The sequence below is a fragment of the Anolis carolinensis genome, unplaced genomic scaffold, assembly GCF_035594765.1.
Source record: "Anolis carolinensis isolate JA03-04 unplaced genomic scaffold, rAnoCar3.1.pri scaffold_8, whole genome shotgun sequence".
NCBI classification, from domain to species: Eukaryota; Metazoa; Chordata; class Lepidosauria; order Squamata; family Dactyloidae; genus Anolis; species Anolis carolinensis.
Genome location: NW_026943819.1, coordinates 4,194,478 through 4,211,024, shown reverse-complemented (window position 1 = coordinate 4,211,024; position 16,547 = coordinate 4,194,478). Strand labels below are relative to the sequence as shown.

The 16,547-nt window shown below is 36.8% G+C and overlaps 1 protein-coding gene across 1 annotated transcript in view; it reads left to right on the top strand.

Annotated features, from left to right (window-relative positions):
* Positions 1–16,547, top strand: part of mfrp (membrane frizzled-related protein) — a 34,541-nt gene that overhangs the window by 3,401 nt on the left and 14,593 nt on the right. The window contains exons 2-5 of the mRNA XM_062960777.1: positions 5,771–5,918; positions 9,481–9,612; positions 11,360–11,533; positions 14,189–14,417. Of these exons, the coding sequence (XP_062816847.1) occupies positions 5,771–5,918; positions 9,481–9,612; positions 11,360–11,533; positions 14,189–14,417 (683 nt within the window). The remainder of the gene's footprint in view (positions 1–5,770; positions 5,919–9,480; positions 9,613–11,359; positions 11,534–14,188; positions 14,418–16,547) is intronic.

Below are 16,547 nucleotides of genomic sequence, written 5' to 3'. Positions count from 1 at the left end.
CTGTAGATAGATAGAGTGGCGCAGGCTGATTAGCAGTCAGCTGCAGCCAGCTGCAACGAATCACTCTGACCAAGAGGTCATGAGTTCGAGGCCAGCTCGGAGCCTGCGTTTGTCTTTATCTTTGTTCTATGTCAAGGCATTGAATGTTTGCCTTATATGTGTAATGTGATCTGCCCTGAGTCCCCTTCAGGGTGAGAAGGGTGGAATATAAATACTGTAAATAGATAGATAGATAGATAGATAGATAGATATGATATGATATAGAGCCCCTGATGGCGCAGCGTGTTAAAGCACTGCGCTGCTGAACTTGCGGACTGAAAGGTCGCCGGTTCAAATCCGGACAGTGGAATGAGCACCCACTGTTAGCCCCAGCTTCTGCCAATCTAGCCGTTCACAAACATGCCAATGTGAGTAGATCAATAGGTACCACTCCAACGGGAAGGTAACGGCACCCCATGCAGTCATGCCAGTGGCCACATGACCTTGGAGGTGTCTACGGACAACGCCGGCTCTTCGGTTTAGAAATTGAGACCTTTACCTTTACATATAGGCACTCCATGCAGTCATGCCAGTGGCCACATGACCTTGACGGTGTCTACGGACAACGCCGGCTCTTCGGTTTAGAAATTGAGACCTTTACCTTTACATATAGGCACCCCATGCAGTCATGCCAGTGGCCACATGACCTTGACGGTGTCTACGGACAACGCCGGCTCTTCGGCTTAGACATTGAGATGAGCACCAACTCCCAGAGTCGGACATGTCTGGACTTAATGTCAGGGAAAAACCTTTACACATATATGTATATATATGTAAGCTTTGGATAGCATAGGGAAATGTTAACACCCCTGCCATGTTTGTTTGGCTGTTTAGAAGATTTTCCCTCACTTAGCTTGTTGTGGAAACAAGGATTGGTGCGAAAGCTTCATTGGAGACACCTTTCCTCCCGGATAATAACTCTTCCAGGAGTGAATTTCCCTTCCAAGGGATAGATTTGGTCAAATACTGTGTGTATACGCCTCTATAAGTCGACTTTATGTATAAATCAAGTGCACGTTTGGGTTGGATGGATTTGTTTCAGAGTCATGGATGAGATGATGATCATTCAATGGAGAGCAAAAAGCACCAGTGCCAACTTGGGACAAGTTTCCCATGGTGCAGCCTATTCATAAATCTTCCTCACTATGTTGACAAGGACTGCTGGGCATTGCAGTCTAACAACGTCAAGTTGGATGCCTGATATCCACCACCAAACGATTTATGTTTTCTAGTTACTTTATAGTGACATTTCTAGTCACGAATTTGCAAATATTTTTTCCATGTGTTGTCGAAAGCTTTCATGGCTGGAATTATTGGGTTGCTGTGAGCTTTCCGGGCTATATTATGTTCCAGAAGCATTCTATCCTGACGTTTCACCCACATCTATGGCAGGCATCCTCAGACGTTGTGAGGTCTGTTGGAAATGAGGCAAGTGGGGTTTTTATATACAGTAGAGTCTCACTTATCCAAGACTCGCTTATCCAACGTTCTGGATTATCCAATGCATTTTTGTAGTCAATGTTTTCAATACATCGTGATATTTTGGTGCTAAATTCGTAAATACAGTAATTACAACATAACATTATTGCGTATTGAACTACAGTAGAGTCTCACTTATCCAAGGTTCTGGATTATCCAAGCCATTTTTGTAGTCAATGTTTTCAATACATCGTGATATTTTGGTGCTAAATTTGTAAATACAGTAATTACAACATAACATTACTGCGTATTGAACTACAGTAGAGTCTCACTTATCCAAGACTCGCTTATCCAACATTCTGGATTATCCAAGCCATTTTTGTAGTCAATGTTTTCAATACATCGTGATATTTTGGTGTTAAATTCGTAAATACAGTAATTACAACATAACATTACTGCGTATTGAACTACAGTAGAGTCTCACTTATCCAACATAAACGGGCCGGCAGAAGCTTGGATAAACAACTATCTTGGATAATATGGAGGGTTTAAGGAAAAGCCTATTAAACATCAAATTAGGTTATGATTTTACAAATTGAGCACCAAAACATCATGTTATACAACAAATTTGACATAAAAAGTAGTTCAATACGCAGTAATGTTATGTTGTAATTACTGTATTTACGAATTTAGCTCCAAAATATCACGATATATTGAAAACATTGTCTACAAAAATGGCTTGGATAATCCAGAACCTTGGATAAGCGAGTCTTGGATAAGTGAGACTCTACTGTAGTTCAATACGCAGTAATGTTATGTTGTAATGACTGTATTTACGAATTTAGCACCAAAATATCACGATATGTTGAAAACATTGACTACAAAAATGCGTTGGATAATCCAGAACCTTGGATAAGCAAGTCTTGGATAAGTGAGACTCTACAGTACGTTTTCTGTCAAATTTGTTGTATAACATGATGTTTTGGTGCTTCATTTGTAAAATCATAACCTAATTCGATGTTTAATAGGCTTTCCCTTAATCCCTCCTTATTATCCAACATATTCGCTTATCCAACGTTCTGCTGGCCCGTTTATGTTGGATAAGTGAGACTCTACTGTATCTGTGGAATAATGTCCAGCGTTGCAGAAAGAACTCTTTGTCTGTTGGAGGCAAGTGTGAACGTTGCAATTGTCTACCTTGATTAGCATTGAATGGCCTTGCAGCTTCCAAGCCTGGCTGCTTCCTGCTTGGGGGGAATCCTTTGTTGGGAGGTGTTAACTGGCCCTGATTGCAATTTCTCCGTGTTTTGAGATTTCTCCCCTTTAAAAAAAAAAAAAGGGAATGAAAGTGATTTTCAAAAACCCTTAGGAATGAGCAAAACAACAAGCCACCTAAGCTCTAATCCCTTCCATTGCAATGTGTGGCGACGAGTGGATTACTTTGAAACACTCTAACAAGTTACAGGAATACATGGCTTTTAAGAAAAATAACTTTCTAAAGAGGAAATAATGGAAGCTGGGTTCTGCGGACAGCTCGGAAAATCTGCCATATGGATGCTATTAGTCTCCAGATAGAGCCGAGAGCAACATGTTATTATTCTTTATGGGTCCGGTTAATGTAAAAGCGCCTGCGTTCTCGCTCTCCTTTTGATTCCTAAAAATAAATCCAATTATGTGAAAAGTATGGAGGCGGAGATCTCGTTCTTCGATCAGAAGTCGTACTGGATGGTTTGAAGAGCGTCTAATCTGCAAGAAAAAGAAGGCCGGAGATCTAACAGTCATAGAAAAGTTACTTTTTTCTGGTCTGGCAAGTTGGGGGATAATGGGAGTGCGAGTCCGGAAAAGTATCTTTTCAACTCTTTTGCATTCTCTTTAAGAGGCAAGTTTTCCTTGTCATTTGACCCTGAAACCAGAGAAACTATGAGAATCCTGAACATTATTTCATGCTTAGATTTGCATTAACCACTGGGGGGAAATGCCTATGATTGCAATTTTTATTTTTTATTTTTTTTTGCCTTGGCATTTACTCTTTTCTTTCGATGGAGACCAGAGCAAATGCACAGGATTTTTTTTCCATCTCACTTTACAACAGCCCTGCAAAGGAGGCTTTTAAGCAGAGGCTGGATGGCCATCTGTCGGGGGTGCTTTGAATGCAATTTCCTGCTGCTTAGCAGGGGGTTGGACTGGATGGCCCATGAGGTCTCTTCCAACTCTACGATTCTATGATTCTATGATTCTATGATCAGGAGAGTCTCACTTATCCAAGCTAAACGGGCCAGCAGAAGCTTGGATAAGCGAATATCTTGGATAATAAGGAGGGATTAAGGAAAAGCCTATTAAACATCAAATTAGGTTATGATTTTACAAATTAAGCACCAAAACATCATGTTATACAACACATTTGACGGAAAAAGCAGTTCAATACGCAGTCATGTTATGTTGTAATTACTGTATTTACGAATTTAGCACCAAAATATCACGATATATTGAAAACATGGACTACAAAAATGCGTTGGATAATCCAGAAACTTGGATAAGCGAGGCTTGGATAAGTGAGACTCTACTGTAGGTTGATTCACATGAGAAGAGCCAACTCAGGGTCAGTTGCATGGGATTTATAGATAGGCATGTCTTTGAAACTCTTTGATCCAAGACTGGACCAATGTTAGATAGGGATGAATAGGCCGGGCTGTGGCGCAGGCTGGTTAGCAGCCAGCTGCAACAAATCACTCTGACCAAGAGATCATGAGTTCGAGGCCAGCCTGTGCCTGCGTCTGTCTCTGTCTCTGTTCTATGTTATATGGCATTGAATGTTTGCCTTATATGTGTGCAATGTGATCCGCCCTGAGTCCCTTTCGGGGTGAGAAGGGCGGAATATAAATACTGTAAATAAATAAAGAATAAATAAATAATAATAGGTCTGAATGAAAGAATCAGAGAGTTGGAAGAGACCCCCAAAGGCCATCTAGTTCAACCCCATTCTATCATGTAGGAATATGGTTGTGACAAGATCAGGTGCCTTATTCAGAGGGTATTATTATTATTATTATTATTATTATTATTATTATTATTATTATTATTTTATTATGACACAGCAAACAAGATAGACATGCTGGATTTCGTATCACAAAATCACAAGTCGAACACTTCCCAAGTGTCTAGGACTGTGTGATGTATTTTAGGATGATGCTGCAGATCCCAGTCGGGTGGCCTTTTGCAGTTGACAGATCGTAATTTTGTCAATGTCTATTGTTTCCAAATGCCGGCTGAGATCTTTTGACACGGCACCCAGTGTGCCCATCACCACCGGGACCACCTGCACTGGTTTCTGCCAGAGTCTTTGCAGTTCAATCTTGAGGTCCTGATAGCGGCTGAGTTTTTCCTGTTGTTTTTCGTCAATGCGACTGTCACCTGGGATGGCAACATCAATGATCCAAACCTTTTTCTTTTCCACAACTGTGATGTCTGGTGTGTTGTGTTCCAGAACTTTGTCAGTCTGGATTCGGAAGTCCCACAGTATCTTTGCATGTTCATTTTCCAATACTTTTGCAGGTTTGTGATCCCACCAGTTCTTTGCTGCTGGGAGGTGGGACTTGAGGCATAAGTTCCAATGAATCATTTGGGCCACATAGTTGTGCCTCTGTTTGTAGTCTGTCTGTGCGATTTTCTTACAGCAGCTAAGGATATGATCCATGGTTTCGTCGGTTTCCTTGCATAGTCTGCATTTTGGGTCATCAGCTGATTTTTCAATCTTGGCCTGAATGGCCTTTGTCCTGATGTCTTGCTCCTGGGCTGCAAGGATCAGGCCTTCTGTCTCCTTCAGGTTCCCATTCTTGAGCCAGAGCCAGGTCTTCTCCTTATCAGTTTTTCCTTCAATTTTGTCAAGGAACTTTCCATGCAATGTTTTGTTGTGCCAGCTGTCAGCTCTAGTTTGTAGTGCGGTTTTCTTGTACTGATTTTTTTGTCTGCTGTGCTTTGAGGAGTTTCTGATTTTTGACTTCAATCAAAGCAGGTTCTTCACTTTGCTTTACATATTCTGCCAGGGCATGTATTATTATTATTATTATTATTATTATTATTATTATTGTTGTTGTTGTTGTTGTTATTGCTTCTCGTCCATTCTGCTGCCACCCGGGATTGCAACATCAACAATCCATTTATAACTCGTCCAGTTTCTAAAGGAGGCTCCTGCCATGGATACCCCAATATTTGCCATTCCCTTATTCCTGGCTCAGCTCCACTGGACCTTTTTCTTGCTAGTCAGCCTCATATCTATTCAGTCTCTTATTGCTGTTGTCTGATGTTCCTCTAGGAAAATGCCAGCGACCTGATGCCACCCGCTTTGCCACAGTATTTGCTGACGGAGTTCTCCAACCCGGCCTTTGAAGAAGACGGCGAAGCGCCAGCCCAGAGCCAAGCAGAGGGCGAAAACAGCGTGAAAGTCACCGCCAATGGCTTCGGTATATGCTTTGGGATATATGTCTTCAGGTGATGGACAGGTGTCAAACATCCTAAGACTCGCAGATAGCTCACGGTGCAGAACCCGGAAAATTTGCTCCTTAGATTGAAACCACAGTCTCCAATATATATCCATTCATCAGGGAAGAACAAAGAGTGTGTGTGTATTTATACACACACAGTATATACTCGAGTATAAGCCTAGTTTTTCAGCCCTTTTTTTAAGACTGAAAAAGCCCCCCTCGGCTTATACTTGGGTGAGGGTCCTGGTTGGCTTATATTTGGGTCAGCTTATACTCGAGAATATATGGTACATTTATTATTTTTCTCTATTATTATTGGTATTATTACATTTATTATTATTTTTCTATTATTGTTGCTACTATTAAATTTATTTTACTCTATTTATTATTATTATTAATACATTTATTATTTCACTCTGATCTTATTATTATTATTACATTTATTTTTCTACTCTATTTATTATTACATGTATTATTTTCCTGTATTTATTATTATTATTATTACATGTATTATTTTACTCTATTATTGTTGCTACTATTACATTTATTTTACTCTATTTTTTATTATTACTAATCCATTTATTATTTCACTCTGATCTTATTATTATTATTATTACATGTATTATTTTACTCTATTATTGTTGCTACTATTACATTTATTTTACTCTATTTTTTATTATTACTAATCCATTTATTATTTCACTCTGATCTTATTATTATTATTACATGTATTATTTTACTCTATTATTGTTGCTACTATTACATTTATTTTACTCTATTTTTTATTATTACTAATCCATTTATTATTTCACTCTGATCTTATTATTATTATTACATGTATTATTTACTCTATTTATTATTACATGTATTATTATTAATACATTTATTATTTCACTCTGATCTCATTATTATAATTACATGTATTATTTTACTCTATTTATTATTACATGTATTATTTTCCTGTATTTATTATTATTATTACATGTATTATTTTACTCTATTATTGTTGCTACTATTACATTTATTTTACTCTATTTTTTTTATTATTACTAATCCATTTATTATTTCACTCTGATCTTATCAGTATTATTACATTTATTATTTTACTCTATTTATTATTACATGTATTATTTTCCTGTATTTATTATTACTATTATTATTACATGTATTATTTTACTCTATTATTATTAAAAGGATGCATAAGCACATTTACATTGAAGAAGATGAGAATAATGATTTGATCAGAGTTGGACAGTCTTATCTTAAATTAGAGCTTGATGTAAATATTCAAAAACATTTACCCTACTGAGGCCTCAATTAATGTAATTTTATTGGTATCTATTTTTATTTCTGAAATTTACCACCCTTGGCTTATACTGGAGTCAATGTTTTTCCAGTTTTTTTGTGGTAAAATTAGGTACCTTGGCTTATATTCAGGTCGGCTTATACTTGAGTATATACGGTATATATTATTTTAGGAGATACACATACACAAACATTTACAATTCCCACCAACTTTGCAGGCAAAGTTGTCATCCGATGCTCAAATTGCATCCAAAGTTGGATGCAGTTGTTGGAGAGAAGAACAAAGTCTCAACGGAAAGCATTTTGGGGGAAGTATTTCATGGGATATGGGTGAAGGAATCATTCTTAAACTTCTGCAGTCCCAGATTTTGAGCTTTTAAGGTACTGTATGTACTCGAGTATAAGCCGATCCGAATATAAGCCGAGGCACCTAATTTTATGACCAAAAAACTGGGAAAACATTGACTCAAGTATAAGCCAAGAGTGGTAAATTTCAGAAATAAAAATAGATACTAATAAAATTACATTAACTGAGGCATCAGTAGGTTAAATGTTTTTGAATCTTTACATAAAACTCTAATTTAAGATAAGACTGTCCAACTCTGATCAAATCATTATTCTCATCTTCTTCAATGTAAATGTCCTTATGTATCCTTTTAATAATGATAGAGTAAAATAATAAATGTAATAATAATAATAATAATAATATCAGAGTGAAATAATAAATGTATTATTAATAATAATGAAGTAAAATAATAATACAGTAGAGTCTCACTTATCCAACATAAACAGGCCGGCAGAATGTTGGATAAGCGAATATGTTGGATAATAAGGAGGCATTAAGGAAAAGCCTATTAAACATCAAATTAGGTTATGATTTTACAAATTAAGCACCAAAACATCATGTTAGACAACAAATTTGGCAGAAAAAGTAGTTCATTATGCAGTAATGCTATGTAGTAATTACTGTATTTATGAATTTAGCTCCAAAATATCACGATATATTGAAAACATTGACTACAAAAATGCGTTGGATAATCAGGAACGTTGGATAAGCGAGTGTTGGATAAGTGAGACTCTACTGTAATAATAATTTTACTTTACAAATAAAGTAAAATAATAAATGTAATAATAATATTAAATAGAGTAAAATAATAAATGTAATACAGTGTTCCCTCACTTATCGCTGTAATAAATAAGTAATAACAAATAAAGTAAAATAATAAAAGTAATAATATTAAATAGAGTAAAATAATAAATGTAATACAGTGTTCCCTCATTTATTGCTGTAATAAATAAATAATAACAAAGTAAAATAATAAATGTAATAACAATATTAAATAGAGTAAAATAATAAATGTAATACAGTGTTCCCTCACTTATCGCTGTAATAAATAAAGGAAAATAATAAATGTAATACAGTGTTCCCTCACTTATCGCTGTAATAAATAAAGTAAAATAATAAATACAATACAGTGTTCCCTCACTTATCGCTGTAATAAATGAAGTAAAATAATAAATACAATACAGTGTTCCCTCACTTATCGCTGTAATAAATAAAGGAAAATAATAAATGTAATACATTGTTCCCTCACTTATCGCTGTAATAAATAAAGGAAAATAATAAATGTAATACAGTGTTCCCTCACTTATCGCTGTAATAAATAAAGGAAAATAATAAATACAATGCAATGTTCCCTCACTTATCGCTGTAATAAATGAAGTAAAATAATAAATGTAATAACAATAAGATCAGAGTGAGATAATAAATGTATTAATAATAATAATAATAATAATAATAATAATAATAATAATAGAGTAAAATAAATGTAATAGTAACAATAATAAGAGTAAAATAATAAATGTAATAAGACCAATAATAATAGAGAAAAATAATAAATGTACCATATGTACTCGAACATAAGCCAACCCAAATATAAACCAACCAGAACTCTCACCCGAGTATAAGCCGAGGAGGGCTTTTTCAGTTCTAAAAAAGGGCTTATACTCGAGTATCTATGGTAGTTTTTGAGCCTCTCCACCATCATCCAGGCCCTTCCCAAGGATAGTGGGCTTTGAATCAAGCCACCAAACATCTTGTTGTCTATTTCATGAGAAAAGGTCCTCATGAGAGTCTGACCCAACTCTATCGTAAGACTGTTTCCTAGGAAGGTGTTAAGCACAATAGTAGGCACGTCTGGCACCGCAACATCATAACTTGATTTCTTTCTCACAGCCCAACAAGTTCGGGATGTGGCGAATAGGAAATTCAAACCCGACTGCAAGTTCTCCTGGCTCTGCGTTGCCATCCTCACGCTGGTGCTCCTGCTTCTCCTGGCATTGCTGGTCGGCATCATCATCATCTCCCGTAAGTTTGGAGAACTTTCTTAGAGATTTCTGTTCCTTGTGTTGTCGAAGGCTTTCATGGCCGGGATCACAGTGTTGTTGTATGTTTTCCGGGCTGTATGGCCATGTCCCAGAAGTATTCTCTCCTGACATTTCATGAAAATGAACAAAATCTGGCTACCAGTATTTAAAAAAACTCAAAAATTCAGAACAATAGATAAGAAACAACACTCTGAAAACAGCAGAGTTCCAGACATGAATCATCCAAGGGCAGCTAATGATTCTCAACAAAGGATGCCCCCAGGCAGGAAGTAGCCAGGAGATGAAGCTATTCAATGCTAATCAAAGTGATCAACTATTATTTATTTATTTATTTATTACATCACTTCTACGCCGCCCTTCTCACCCATCAGGGGACTCAGGGCGGCTTACAATATAAACATACACATTAAAAACAGTTGTCGTCAAATTTAAAACTCCATCAAGATTAAAAATTACAATAAAATTAAAAATATCCATTAAAATATACATAATTATACATTTAAATATACATTTAAGGCGCTTTCCATGTTCATGTGGGGTCTGTCAGTAGGTCATATATTCTTATCTCATTTTTGCTGCTACTCATGCTCAAATGCCTGGTCCCATAACCACGTTTTTGTCCTCTTTCGGAAAGACAGGAGGGAGGGAGCCTGCCTGACTTCAATGGGGAGGGCGTTCCATAGGCGGGGAGCCACCACTGAAAAGGCCCTGTCTCTCGTCCCCGCCAGCCGCACCTGTGAGGCTGACGGGACCGCGAGCTACAACATTCCCACTGGCCTCCAACTGACAGGAGTTCTTCTCTCACCCTGGACTTTGCACAGATATATATTAACCTTCCTTGCTTAGTTTTCTCCATATACCTCACAACCTCTGAGGATGCTTGCCATAGATGTGGGCAAAACGTCAGGAGAGAATACTTCTGGAACTGGTTTGAAGGTGTTATTTCCAGTTTAATTATGCAGTACTTGTTTTGAAAGTAGTTGTTAAACTCCAGAAACTTCATTTTTGTAGCTGCCACAAACTAGGTTGAATTGATTGAGACTCTATGAGATATTCATTGGAAAACTATAGCAACATGTGCTGCAGGATATCACACACAAACAAAGTTTTTGCAAGTTGATAAACGTACTTGAGGCATAAGTTCCAATGAATCCTTTGGGCCACACAGTTGTGCCTCTGTTTGTAGTCTGTCTGTGCGATTTTCTTACAGCAGCTGAGGAGATGATCAATGGTTTCGTCGGTTTCTTTGCACAGTCTGCATTTTGGGTCATCATCTGATTTATTTGATCTTGGCCTGAATTGCCTTTGTCCTGATGTCTTGCTCCTGGGCTGCAAGGATCAGGCCTTCTGTCTCCTTCTTCAGGGTCCCATTTGTGAGCCAGAGCCAGGTCTTCTTATCAGTTTTTCCTTCAGTTTTTTCAAGGAACTTTCCGTGCAGTGTTTTGTTGTGCCAGCTGTCAGCTCTAGTTTGTAGTGCAGTTTTCTTGTACTGATTCTTTGTCTGCTGTGTTTTGAGGAGTTTCTTCTTCTTATTATTATTATTATGTCACTGTGGGGAAATAATTCTGGGTCTTTCATTAGGATGCTTTCTCTTTTCAATCTTTTTTGAAAAGCGAAATTTGAGTGTTGGAATGGGTGGGGGAATGGACTCCGCTGAGAGCCAAACCTCAGTCTCCTTTCTAACCTCAGACGTCTAATTCCCCGACTTCTCATTTTTGTGGCTACAGAGTTGAAGTCCTCTCAATCCGTCAAACCTTCTCCAGGGGCCTCTTATGCCCACACCGTCCCTAGCACTACCTCAGCTCCCATCTTAAGGACCACGTCGATCCCAACGTCCACAACCACAGCCACAACCTCACCATCCCGGGAAGAATTGTATGCAAGCACAATGCCGGCACCCCGTAAGTAACCTGCAATTCCAGAGGCTGAAAACATCATGAGTCTGATACTGTATTTCTTCCGCTTTAGGATGCAGAGAAAAATTTGAAACCACGTTTTATAAAACTCAAGAGAAGACATTTCTAGCAGTTGTGATGTCCTCTCGGGCATCTCTGTGACCAAGTTCTGCTGAAAGCTGACCACGGAAGAGCTCTTGATGACCTACAATACTTAGAGAAGTATTACGAGGGTTATCCAGAAAGTAGATTACGTTTTGGAATTAAAAATGAACAAAATATAGGAGAAAACATTTACCATATGCAGTTGAAAGCCACACCCAAATACCACTTCTCAACATAGTCGCCATTCAAATCTAGGCACTTCTCATAGCGATGAATGAGCTTGGCAACTCCTTCCCCACAAAACTCTGCCGCTTGCATCCTCAACCAGCTGCACATCGTTGCCAAAGTGCTGCGTTGAGGACGCAAGCGGCAGAGTTTTGTGGGGAAGGAGTTGCCAAGCTCATTCATCACTATGATAAGTGCCTAGATTTGAATTGTGACTATGTTGAGAAGTGGTATTTGGGTCTGGCTTTCAACTGCATATGGTAAATGTTTTCTCCTATACTTTGTTCATTTTTAATTCTAAAACGTAATCTACTTTCTGGATAACCCTCGTATAATAAATCCTCCCAATTGGCATAGATTCAGGCCAGGCTGGTTGAGGGATTTTGGAGATCATGGTCCAACATGTCATGTTTTTATGCCCTTTGCTTGAGTCTAACCAGGCATAATCTAACAAAATCTTCCCAAAACTGGCACTTTTCAGGTGGTTCAGACTGCAACTCCCATCAGCCCCAGAAAGCCTGCTCTGTAGACACTACAAACCATTTGGATGCCATCAAGGATAGAGACTCTCACCACAACACTGCTCCTATTTTCTTCATTGGGCAGTATGCACCACATTGGAGCCATACTTAAGAGTTATGGTTACCATATATACTCGAGTATAAGCCGACCTGAATATAAGCCGAGGCAGCTAATTTTACCACAAAAAACTGGGAAAACATTGGCTCCAGTATAAGCTGAGGGTGGGAAATTTCAGAAATAAAATAGATACCAATAAAATTTCATTAATTGAGGCATCAGTAGGTTAAATGTTTTTGAATATTTACATAAAGCACAAATTTAAGATAAGACTGTCCAACTCTGATCAAATTATTATTCTTATTGTCTTCAATGTAAATGTGCTTATGTATCCTTTTAATAATAATAGAGTAAAATAATATATGTAATAATAATAATAATAATAATAACAAATACAGGAAAATAATACATGTAATAATAAATAGAGTAAAATAATAAATGCAATAATAATAATAAGATCAGAGTGAAATAATAAATGTATTATTATTAATAATAAAAATAGAGTAAAATAAATGTAATAGTAGCAACAATAATAGAGAAAAATAATAAATGTACCATATATTCTCAAGTATAAGCTGACCCAAATATAAGCGAACCAGGACCCTCACCCGAGTATAAGCCAAGGCTTATACTCAAGTACAGTAGAGTCTCACTTATCCAACATAAACGGGCTGGCAGAATGTTGGATAAGCTAATATGTTGGATAACAAGGAGGGATTAAGGAAAAGCCTATTAAACATCAAATTAGGTTATGATTTTACAAATTAAGCACCAAAACATCATGTTAGACAACAAATTTGATAGAAAAAGTAATTCAATACGCAGTAATGTCATGTTGTAATTACTGTATTTACGAATTTAGCACCAAAATATAACAATGTATTGAAAACATTGACTACAAAAATTCGTTGGATAATCCAGAACGTTGGATAAATGAGTGTTGGATAAGCGAGACTCTACTGTAATAATAAAAATAGTGTAAAATAAATGTAATAGTAGCAACAGTAATAGAGAAAAATAATAAATGTACCATATATTCTCAAGTATAAGCTGACCCAAATATAAGCCAACCAGGACCCTCACCCGAGTATAAGCCAAGGCTTATACTCAAGTACAGTAGAGTCTCACTTATCCAACATAAACGGGCTGGCAGAATGTTGGATAAGCTAATATGTTGGATAACAAGGAGGGATTAAGGAAAAGCCTATTAAACATCAAATTAGGTTATGATTTTACAAATTAAGCACCAAAACATCATGTTAGACAACAAATTTGATAGAAAAAGTAATTCAATATGCAGTAATGTTATGTTGTAATTACTGTATTTACGAATTTAGCACCAAAATATAATAATGTATTGAAAACATTGACTACAAAAATTCGTTGGATAATCCAGAACATTGGATAAATGAGTGTTGGATAAGCAAGACTCTACTGTAATAATAAAAATAGTGTAAAATAAATGTAATAGTAGCAACAGTAATAGAGAAAAATAATGAATGTTGGATAAGTGAGACTCTACTGTATTTGATAATTGTTTGTAGAACTACAATTCACACAATTCCACAACACTGAGCCATGGCAGTCAACATACATGAATTCTACTCTATGCTTACCTACACCCAACAACAAATCTCAGAATTTCATAAATTGATACTCATCAGTTGTGGCATAGAGATACACACTGTTGTCTCCTGTTACATTACTACTACGACATTACTACCTTCCGTCTCTTTCTGTCTCCGCTTGCAGTTTGCGGTGGGAACCTTCACGGCCCCGAAGGCTCCTTCAGCTCCCCCAACTACCCCTCTCCGTATCCCCCCAACGTCCTCTGCAAGTGGAACATCCAGGTGAGCGAAGGCATGGTGGTCCAGCTCAAGGTGGACGTCCTGGACGTGGAAAGCTCTGCCTCGTGCCTCTACGACCGGCTGGAGGTCTACAAGGAACATGAAGGCACCTCATTATGGGACGGAAGTAGCTGGTAAGGAAAAGCCGTCTTCCTCTGGGCAGGATGGACACAGAGTTTGGGACTAGAAACTAGGCATGTCCGGTCGATGAAAAAAATGTTTCAATTCTCGTTTCTGGCTCTTCGATATAGAAAGTATTTCCAATTTTTTCACCCAAAAATTTCAGATATTTCCGAAAATTCGTAATGATTTTAAATGTTTCTTAAATGGCGGACGCGCATGCGCAATCGCTACACACCGGGTTTGTATGGCAATCTTCCATGTGGACGCAGAGGACGTTAGCCCCCACCTTTGCGTCCGTCGTGGAAGCTTCTGATTGGCCGGGGAGTGGCAGCCATATTAGGCTGTGCTAAGCTCCCGTTCAAGGTAGGTTGCAGAAACAAAAAATATATTTTTAAAAATATATTTAAAAAAAAAAAATTGAGGGGAAAAAATTAACGAAACATTAAGAGACAATTAGAGAATGGGCCAACAATGGTTCGAATTACATTGCTGGTTGCGCTGTGAGACAATGTCTCGGAATGCGTATCAAAAAGCGAGAACAATCCGAAATAATTCCGATATACGATTCAAAACAATTTTTTGGACATGTCTACTAGAAACATCTCCAGATGCTGCTTCATCTCCAGGATCTCCAAGACCTTTGGGGTACAGATGGATGCAGGATTCCAGTAGACCTATATTTGTTCACACTGCACCAATATAGCACTATGATTCCACTTTAACTTCCAGGTTTGACTCCTAGGGATCTCTAGGGTTTGTAGTCTGAAGATGCCACGGAGCTCTGAGGATGAGAGTTCAAAGTGCTTCTCCTTAAACTGCAAATCCTAGGAGTCTCTAAAGCAATGGTTCTCAACCTGGGTGCCCAGATATTTTTGGCCTACAACTCCCAGAAATCCCAGCCAGTTTACCAGCTGTTAGGATTTCTGGGAGTTGAAGACCAAAAACATCTGGAGACCCCAGGTTGAGAACCACTGCTCTAGACAGTTAAAGTGGCATCACAGTGCAAAGCAAAAACAATTGAGAAAGTCAAGCTACATTTTCAGGCATTTCCTTTTTGGGAAAAGTATATAAAAGTATTAAATTTTCCCAATTCTGGGTTTTCGCGTTGCCTTGCTAACTGTGAAGTAGAAGGAAACAGGCATTCCTAAGTGGGATGTATGGGATTTTAAGTACCGTATATACTCGAGTATAAGCCGGCACGAATATAAGCCGAGGCACCTAATTTTACCACAAAAAAACCTGGGAAAACATTGACTCCAGTATAAGCAGAGAGTGGGAAATTTCAGAAATAAAAATAGATACCAATAAAATTACATTAATTGAGGCATCAGTGGGTTAAATGTTTTTGAATATTTACATAAAGCTCTAATTTAAGATAAGATTGTCCAACTCTGATTAAATCATTATTCTCATCTTCTTCCATGTAAATGTTCTTATGTATCCTTTTAATAATAATAGAGTAAAATAATACATGTAATAACAATAACAACAACAACAACAACAACAACAACAACAACAATAATAATAAATACAGGAAAAATACAATAATACATAGAGTAAAATAATACATGTAATTATAATAATAAGATCAGAGTGAAATAATAAATGTATTAATAATAATACATGTAATAATAAATAGAGTAAAAATACATGTAATAATAATAATAAGATCAGAGTGAAATAATAAATGGATTAGTAATAATAAAAAATAGAGTAAAATAAATGTAATAGTAGCAACAATAATAGAGTAAAATAATAAATGCAATAATAATAATAATATCACAGTAAAATAATAAATGTATTAATAATAATAAAAAATAGAGTAAAATAAATATAATAGTCGCAACAATAACAGAGAAAAATGATAAATGTAATAATAAAAATAATAATAGAGAAAAATAATAAATGTAACATATATTCTCGAGTACAGTAGAGTCTCACTTATCCAACATAAACGGGCCGGCAGAAGCTTGGATAAGCGAATATCTTGGATAATAAGGAGGCATTAAGGAAAAGCCTATTAAACATCAAATTAGGTTATGATTTTACAAATTAAGCACTAAAACATCATGTTATACAACAAATTTGACAGAAAAAGTAGTTCAATACGCAGTAATGCTATGTAGTAATTACTGTATATA